The sequence below is a fragment of the Littorina saxatilis genome, linkage group LG10 (assembly GCF_037325665.1).
Source record: "Littorina saxatilis isolate snail1 linkage group LG10, US_GU_Lsax_2.0, whole genome shotgun sequence".
Taxonomy (NCBI): domain Eukaryota; kingdom Metazoa; phylum Mollusca; class Gastropoda; order Littorinimorpha; family Littorinidae; genus Littorina; species Littorina saxatilis.
Window position 1 is genome coordinate 14,342,115 of NC_090254.1, and position 9,714 is coordinate 14,351,828.

Here is a 9,714-nt window from a genome sequence, read left to right on the forward strand (position 1 = left end):
GGCTCAGCTCGAGAGATCGATACATACAGACAGACAGACAGACAGACAGAGAGAGAGACACAGAGTGAGACAGATAGGCAGACAGACAGACAAATAGACAGACACTAAACAGAGAGAGAGAGAGAGAGAGAGAGAGAGAGAGAGAGAGAGAGAGAGAGAGAGAGAGAGAGAGAGAGAGAGAGAAGATTTAATTTTCCACAAACTTACGTTGTGTATCCCAGTTGCCGACAGACGACGCCTGCATCCCTTCTGCCCCAGAAGAATCCACACACAGCCCCCCACGTTCCGTTGGCAAGGATCTGCACCAGGCCTTCTCCGGGTTGAGACCCGTTCACAAGGCGTACTGACCCGTGGCCGGGTAAATCTCCTTAAAATACCCACAAAAGCAGCATTTTAACTGTCTACTCCTTCTGGTCTTGAATATTGTTTTGTCTAATGAATTATCTACATAAATTGAAACTAACGTCAAGAAGAATACCATTTGAATTGTCACAGCATTTCATCCTGACATTATTGAAAAATTAGCCGCGGATGCCCGCAAGAGAGTTCGTTTGTCTTGAAATGTCTTCTGAGAACAAGCATGCATACTGTCTCTTTTAACTCATAAACGGTGTTGTTGTTATCGAGAATGTGCATTGGTCAGGATGTAGAAGTTACACGCCGAGTCTCAGTGAAAAATTAACAGTTTGGTCGAAGTTAGCATTTCATGAAAAATGCCAGTTGGTTCGTAGAAAGTAGATTTGGATTCAGAATACAACAGAACTCATGGATTTTATAGCCTACCGATTTGCATGGGAGTGGTTGTTATTCTAAATGCGTTATGTATGTGTTGTCTGCACTGAAGACGCTTTACTGTGGTAGATGACTAGGAGTGAGAAAAACTGAATAACCTACCACCCCGCCCCCTCTCTCCCTCTCTCTCTCTCTCTCTCTCTCTCTCACTCTCTCTCTCACAGTCACATTTGCAATGCATTTTTCTTTCACGTCAGCACTCACTGAATTGACAGAACTGATCAGTAAATCTCGGTGCACACGTGCAGGTAAAGCGACCCACGTGATTGTGACACGTTCCACCATTCTGACATGGGTTGCTGGCACATTCGTCGATATCTTGAGGAAAAATATCAAAGGCCATCAAAATTCTCAAAAGAAACATAGCAAACAGACAGACAGACCATACAGACAGAGAGACAGACAGACAGACAGACAAACACACACACACACACACACACACATACACACACACACTCACACACTCACACATACGCACCAGGGCCGGACCAAATGAGTTGTAAGGGGGGGTTCCTCCTTTTTTGGGGGGGCAAATCAGCGAATTGAAAAACGGTTAAAATCTGTGCAATCTGGTGCATTCTGGGCCTTGTTTTGAGGGTTAAGGCCTGTCAGTGTGAGTTGGTGGGGGGGGGGGGGGGGGTACCTTTTTCACATCGGATTTCACATTGAATAAAATTTGTTAGAGACACACACAAAATTTGTTAAAAATAAAAATTAAAAAAAAATCAAAGCAAGGTACATGCTTTTTCCAGGGGTGGGGTTCCGGAACCCCTGGAACCCCCCCCCCCCCCCCCCTGGGTCCGGCCCTGCGCACTAAAAAGTTAGCCGAATCTGACAATAAAAGCATTAAACATAGCACTTGGATCAGATTTATTCCTTGTCTTAGTTCTCGTTTACAGCGCATAGTATGCTGACATTTCTTTAATAATCATTGTTTTTCTTTTTGACATTTTCTGCAGTGTAGGTGAAACCAGGCGTGGGTTTAGTGAACATATCATATATCTGTCGAGTTAACTGCATGCAATGCACTGCTTACTTAAAGTATTGACATGCAATGCACTGTTTACTAAACGTGTTCTCATGCAATGCACTGCTTACATAAAGTCCTGTCATGCAATGCACTGTTTACTTAAAGTGTTCTTATGCAATGCCCTGCTTACTTAAAGTATTGTCATGCGTTCGTACAATGCACTGTTTACTTTAAGTGTTTTGATGCAATGCACTGTTTATTGAAAGTTGTTTTCATGCAATGCACTGCTTACTTCAGGGATGTTGCTACAAATCCATACCTATAGGACAAATGTCCTGAGTTCTTCAGCATCAATAGGACATTTGACCGCTTTCAGAAAGTCTAATAGGACATTATGAATTTGCGCCAAACAGCTTATAACACATTCCATGGAATTGTTCCAAAGTCATGTGCCCACACACACACGCACACACACACACACACCCACGCGCGCGCGCTGTAGAACACACACATAATATAGTAAATACATCAACACAGTGTGTGTATAATGTTGTATTTGTTTAGTTTCAAAGAAACCACAACAAAGAAACCAACATGAACAACTTCAGAGCTCTTACTTTGATTACAAACTGCATGATTTGGATAAAAGTTGAAAAACAAAATGATCGGTTTGATCTAAATTCTAATGCTGATCTTTTGCAGGCTTTAGGGTTTTTTTCAGCGGCATAATTCAGTGCTTCGTCTCGTATCGAAAACAAAAGCAGACGACAAATTTAGTCAGTTGGAGTTGTCTCCCGTACTCCTGCAGCATGCACTGATCTAAAAATAATCCACTATAATAGACGGTTATACCCAAACGGCGCATACCGCAAACGGTTCGGGAATTCCCGACAAAAGAAAAGATCCGCACTGGCAACTCCAGTGTCAGCTGAACACGAGAGCGTTCTGTCTTTTAGAAGATTTGTATCTTGAAATGAAAATTAACGAATATCGCGCTGTCCGAAGGAATGGAGTACATATCGGACAATGACCACGCTCAGGCTAAAACGATAGGACATCTGACCGACATGCGGCAATGTGAATCGGACATTTGGGGATTTTCATCGATAAATGTCCGATGTCCGACGCCTAACGACATCCCTGTTACTTAAAGAAGTGGCATGCGTTCATACAATGCAGTGTTATCTGAAAGTGTGTTCATGCGGTCGTGGAATGCAGTGCTAGCCACACAAAATATACCCTTATCGTTTCAGATGCAGTAGCAGCAGTACTAAGCAGGAAATAACAATGACATCGATTGTTTTAATATTATAGGGGATTAAAGTTGCTTTATTTAACAATATATTTATAATACCTCAAAAATCACCACTGAAACGTACATAACCAGTTCCTTTTGACGAGTAGCATCTATAAAACAATCTCTCTAATTTTCCAGCAAGTTTATTTGTGTTCAAAACGATATGTGACACAAAGATCTGGCACTTACCAACTTGACACCTGGTTCCAGTGAAGCCAGGACGACAGGAGCAGGTGTAATAGCGGTTCTGGTCACGACAGTATCCGCCGTTCTGACACTGGTGGCTGACACAGTCGTCGGTGTCTGCAACAAAATGTGATAGTGCACACAAAAACCTGGATTGATGAACTGTATTTACAAAATGTGATTATAGTGCACACGAAAACATGGATTGATGAACTATAATTACAAAATGTGATTATAGTGCACTCGAAAACATGGATTGATGAACTATAATTACAAAATGTGATTATAGTGCACACGAAAACATAGATTGGTGAACTGTATTTACAAAATGTGATTATAGTGCACACGAAAACATAGATTGATGAACTGTATTTACAAAATGTGATTATAGTGCACACGAAAACATGGAATAATTAACTGTATTTACAAAATGAGATTTGAGTGGCATATACTGTTTTGACCAACCATGCCGAACAAGTGACTATTAGGGTTTAACGTCCTCTTTGACCAGTTGGCCTATATCGGGACAGGTATTGGTGATACCCTGAAGATATGGTGTGATACTTTGACTCCAACAAGCCCGCTGTGGCTGTCTTCTTCGACACACCAGCATTGGGTTTGTCTTGTTAAAGTATCGAAATACGATCATGATAATCAGAGACGAGAGGTGATGCATGCGTGTCTTCGTGTTGTCCAAGCCCTGAGACTTTCACTGTGTACTTGGGATCTTTTTTCGTGCGCATGTGTGCACACGGGGGTGTTCGGACACCGTAGAAAGTCTGCACAAAGTTGACGCCGATAAATAAATCTCCAGCCGAACGTGGGGATCGAACCCACGCTGATAGTGACCAGCGCGCTACCAACTGAGCTACGTCCCCGCCCATGCCGAACAACAAAGAAAACCCGATTCATTCGGTTCTTCTTGGTGATGAAATGTCGTACTCCCACATCACCGAATCTATCATACCAGCGTTCCAAACAAATCAGCTCAACATGCGGACTTATGTGACAGAAAAGTTTTAAAACACAGACCTCGTGTAGTATTACAAGAAATGCCCACGGTGCCCTCATCTCGCCTGGTGCAGCCTGACGACGTAGTTGCCATGGGACAGTTCTCCAGCGCTGTCTCAGTGTCTCTGCACCGAAAATACCTATCTGCCCAGTTGTAAGGCAGCAGTCCTCGTCCGAAGAACGAGTCTCTGTAGTATTTAAATCTTGACCTGCACATGGACAAATGTAATAGCGTTGGGGAAACGGGGACACAAGTCTATCCACGTGCCAAATGGTTTCGCAGGTAGAAAAATATTTATTTTTACTTTTTGAGCTTTTGGGGCGAAATAGGATCAAATTTATCCATGTGCCAAATGTTTTTGCAGGTTAAAAAAATACTAATTTGACATTTTGAGCTGTTTGTGCTAACAGGGCCAAATTTATTCAAGTGCCAATGGACTTTCAAAACGAAAAAACCCAGGCTCGTTTGTTTAAAATCTTGATACCCCTGCACACAGTTTCTATAAAACCAGTACCTTCTCTGAGTGTAATACCCATAAAGCTGGTTGCTAGGTCCCGGTGCACACAGAAGCTACAAATGACTCAAGTTAAATATAGAGTGCGACTGTTTTTCCATAATGGTACTTAGCGTTCTTTGCTGTAGTACAATAAAGCCTTACCACGACTATTACGTTTTTTTAGATTCGTTCAACATAAAAAGTTTCGATTCTCCACAACGATCGCCATTCAGCAAGGAACAGACGGTTTACTGCTTATTTGAAAATGAAAGGTCACACAGGTAACCGTAGTATTTCTTCCCAGAATCCATTTGGGTGGCACTGTTCATTTGTTGCCCTTATTGATTTTCTTGCTCAAGCAGAGTTGTCATTTGAAATGTAGTAGCCGTAAAATTTCATGGTAAGTCAATGCACATGAATAAATTAAAACCACACGAAAAAACACCAATTCAGAAGTTCTAAAAGATAAGACGAGTTGTGAAGCTCTGGGTCCTAAAATATCCAGGAGGCACATTGAAGTTACCATTTTATCAAACTTACTTACTGCCCGTTATGCCGGTTGGCATGGAGGGCAGCAACAAAGGACCCATTTCATCAAGGCAAACGTTTTTGCATTCTGTTAGTTTGGTAGCTGCTTTATGTTCACTTTTTCAGCATGATAGTTATTTTGTCATTTCCACAAATGTCAAAACCTTTCAAAGACGTAAATTGACGAAAAAAGGCGAAAAAATATATGAAAACTATTTTGAAAGCATCATCCAAACTCCATCGCTCCCAACCACTAGCCTTTCCCCACTGCTGTCCAGCATTTTTTGAGTAAATAAATATAGATGTATCAAAGCATCAACAGTTGAGAAAAAAGAGATAAGGTTGCAAACAGATCTGATTGGTGAAAGAAAAGAAAAAAAAGAAAAAACATGCAAAACTACGGCACCACCACAATCATCACCACCACACCCCCATCACCTCCACCAGAAGCAAGAAAAGCACAACAACAACAACAACAATAACTCAACTACCACCACCATCTTCAGCAACAACGACAACAACCCTACGTGTTGAATCCAAGTTGACGACAGGCTACTTCTGTTTCATCACTCGACCATCCAGAATCACAAAGTGTTCCCCACGTTCCGTTGACCAGAACCTCCACTCTTCCTTCCTGTGGGTGGGATCCGTTGACCAAGCGTATGGAGTCTTGGCCTTCAGCAACCCCTAAGAGGTGATTAAAGCAGTGGTCACACTTGCAATAATTTAAGGGCTTAGTTTTTACATTTAGTCAAGTTTTGACTAAATGTTTTAACATAGACGGGGAATCGAGACGAGGGTCGTGGTATGTGTGTGTGTGTGTGTGTGTGTGTGTGTGTATATATGTGTGTATATATATATGTGTGTGTGCGTGTGTGTGTGTGTGTGTAGAGCGATTCAGACAAAACTACTGGACCGATCTTCATGAAACTTGACATGAGAGTTCCTGGGTATGATATCCCCAGACATTTTTTCTCTTTTTTCTGATAAATGTCTTTGATGACGTCATATCCGGCTTTTTGTGATTGTTGAGGCGGCACTGTCACGCCCTCATTTTGTAACCAAATTGATTGAAATTTTGGTCAAGCAATGTTTGACTCAGTCCAGACTTTGGTGTAGCATTTCAAGTCAGAAGCTAAAAATTGTTTCAACTAGTTTGCTCATTAAAGTTGTCATTAAAAACGATTTTTCACTTACAGATTAAAAAATCATTGCATTGTATTCCTCGTTTTCTCCTGAATTCAAAAATATATAGATATGTTATGTTTACTTGGAAAACGCGCTCAGAATTAACGAAAATAGGTCGAGTATAATGTTCGCATGCTTTGCGGTGACGAGCGTGTCAGTACACACCCACACACACACACACACACACACACACACACACCCACACACACACACACACACACACACACACACACACGTACACATAGTACACATTCATATCCTACAGTCTCTTCTTATCTCTCTCTCTCTCCCTCTCTCTCTCTCTCTCTCTCTCTCTCTCTCTCTCTCTCTCTCTCTCTCTCTCTCTCTCAGAGTGAGACTAGGAGGTACACACAGCAATCTTACATAACATAAGTTGTGTTATGAATGAAATGTCAGAATGCATTGCTTTATAACTATTGAGAAATACCCGACAAAACACACCGAAAACACTAGAACCCGGCGAAGGGCAGCGGAGGGCCAGTTATCACGCAATTTGGTCAGGGGAGTGGCCGGCAGCTGGACTCACTCTGCACAGTGCAGAAAACCGCGAGTCGGCCCTCTTTCTCAGCTTCTACCCTCTTTTGGTTAAGGTTGGAGATTTTTCCGATCTCCCAGGTCAACCTGTGTGCAGACCTGCTAGTGCCTCATTCCCGTTCGTCTCTACGCGCAAGCACAAGACCAAGTATGCACGAAAAATATCCAGTAATCCATGTCAGAGTTCGGTGGGTTACAGAAACACGAAAATACCCAGCATGCATCCCCCGAAAGCGGCGTATGGCTGCCTGAATGGCGGGTAAAAACGGGCATACGCGTAAAAACCCACTCTTGCAAAAACATGAGTGAACGTGGGAATTTCAGCCCATGAACGAAGAAGAAGAAGAAGAAGAGGAAGAAGAAGAACGTGTTCTAGAGTCTAAACCTTTACCTGATAAATACGCCAACAGGAACGTCCACACCAGCGTAGAGACAAAGAGGTTTGTGCGCCGAAAGGCCATTTTGCCCCACATCTTGTTGAAAGGCGAAATGTCAACACATATCGGGCTCAGCGGATTGTACTGTACACGAGCCTTACTGCTGCAACGTCAACTCAAGTTATGAAATAAACAGCAACAGTGGTGATCACCTTCCTGGTTGGCCCGGGGTCTGTCTCTCTCGCTCCCACAAACACGCACGCACACACACACACAAATTCACACACACACACACACACACGCATTTACACACACGCACGCACACAAACACACACCCGTGCACACCGGCGCACTCATCCACAGCGCACTCATGCAACCATACTATTCACGCAGATGCACGCATGGAAATCCAGCCCCCCCCCCCCCCCACTCCCCCCTCTCTCCTCCACACTAATTTTTCAAGACGTTATCGCGCTGTCGACGCATGTAGCTATATCCCAGTTTTCTGTGTACTGATCTGTGACATTGAAACTGAATATAATGTCAGATTAGCTGGCATTCTGCGGGAAAAGAGGGGGTTTCCCTACCGCTTACGCACACGAGCAGAACAAACATGTTGCCCGGCTCCATTTTTACATTTAGTCAAGTTTTGACTAAATGTTTTAACATAGACGAGGGTGGTGGTGCATGTATGTCTGTCTGTGTGTATGTGTGTGTGTGTGTGTAAATCGATTCAGAGAAAACTACTGGACCGATCTTCAAAAAACGTTACATGAGATGCCCTTGGTATGATATCCCCAGATGTTTTTTTCATTTTTTCGATAACGTCATATCCGGCTTTTCGATGCAGCCCTGAAAGCCCAACATATGATGTACTTGCCTTTTGCTAGTCAGGGGCGGACGAGGGGGGGGGAGGGGGTGCACAGGGTGCAGGTGCACCCCCCCTCCAGCCAAAAAAAAAAAAAAAAATTTGGAAAGCTGATTCTATGACCATTTCTAAGTTCAAATGGCACGCAGATGGCACCATTTTGCTTCTTTGGGCCAAAACATTGTCCGGGGGGGGGGGGGGCATGCCCCCGGACCCCCCTAGCAAATTCGGGCGCTTTGCGCCCATCACATTCACTTTCGATTCAAAGTGCACCCCCCCTTACAAAGCAACTGATCCGCCCCTGCTAGTAATTATCAAAATGTACAAGCCAGGGGAGTTATGCATGAGTGACGTCTAAAGGTTTAGGCGGAGTGCAAACAGCGAGTGCCGCCAACCGCGAGCTACACGGTTTGCACGGGTGGCGACTACACGCTTGTACCACCGAAACTGGCGACTAAATTTAGACGTGCTCCGGAGGTCGTCTAAATGGTTTACACGCCGACTTCAGTGAACAGAGAGCAAACTTTACCAGCGAAACCAACAATTTGTTTCAGCAACTTTACTCGCATTTGGCGAGTAGATGAACATTTCTACTCGCCAGTTACATGTTTTTCCTCGCCACGTTCAGGCCTGCGCTGTCACACCCTCATTTTTTGATCAAATTTATTGACATTTTGGTAAATCAATTTGACTCAATCTGGACTTTGGTATTGCATCTCAGCCCTGAAGCTTAACAATAAAAAATGAGTTTGCTCATTAAAAGTTGTCAGGAAAAACGTATTTTCACGTACAGATTCAAACATGATTGCATTGTATGTCCTCATCTTCTCCTTAATTCAAAAACATAGAGATATAAGATAAGAAGAACATTTATATAGCGCTAAATCAAAAACTTTCGTTAAAAAGGCTTGCTCTAAGCGCTTGACATCTAAACTAAAACGTCATTTACACTCTTTACAATGATGTACAAGAACTTCATGTCACACTCTTTCATTCAGTATAGCACCATTCACACAGTTGTTATTCTGTACAAGACAATAAGTTAGTCTAACATTTAGAATGTTCATAAGATGAAAACAAGAGAAAACCAGACTGATTAAAACAACTGCTTAGTGCTAACAAAGCATGAATCTTAATGATAACGTAATACATGTTTAACTGTTAAGACCATAAAAAAACCTATATGCTAAAATAACTTCGAACTTTTAAGAACTTCTTATAAGATACACAGCACATCTAGATAAACACCAGAATGATAAAACAAAAGGCAACTCGTTAAAACTATTAAATGCATCAATGTCTAAAACACGAAAGACTCAAATATAAGATACACAATTTTCTAGAATTGTTTATTAAAACTGAAACCGACCTGCTCAAAGTAAACCATACCCACCCCCTCCCTACCCACCCCCAACCCTCCTCCTACACTAAATACTAATTATTTC

At 42.5% G+C, this 9,714-nt stretch overlaps 1 protein-coding gene across 2 annotated transcripts in view; it reads right to left on the bottom strand.

Moving 5' to 3' along the window:
- LOC138978221 (scavenger receptor cysteine-rich domain-containing protein DMBT1-like) overlaps window positions 1–7,713 on the bottom strand; it is a 101,212-nt gene extending 93,499 nt beyond the window's left edge. Inside the window, exons 1-6 of one of the 2 annotated variants that reach the window (XM_070350881.1) lie at window positions 7,416–7,713; window positions 5,809–5,968; window positions 4,278–4,465; window positions 3,249–3,362; window positions 997–1,110; window positions 208–367 (exon numbers count right to left, since the gene is read on the bottom strand). In XM_070350881.1, coding sequence (XP_070206982.1) covers window positions 208–367; window positions 997–1,110; window positions 3,249–3,362; window positions 4,278–4,465; window positions 5,809–5,968; window positions 7,416–7,497 — 818 coding nt within the window. In that variant the 5' untranslated portion in view covers window positions 7,498–7,713. The remainder of the gene's footprint in view (window positions 1–207; window positions 368–996; window positions 1,111–3,248; window positions 3,363–4,277; window positions 4,466–5,808; window positions 5,969–7,415) is intronic. The other variant, XM_070350883.1, reaches the window with a different exon arrangement.
- Between the last annotated feature and the right edge of the window lie 2,001 nt (window positions 7,714–9,714).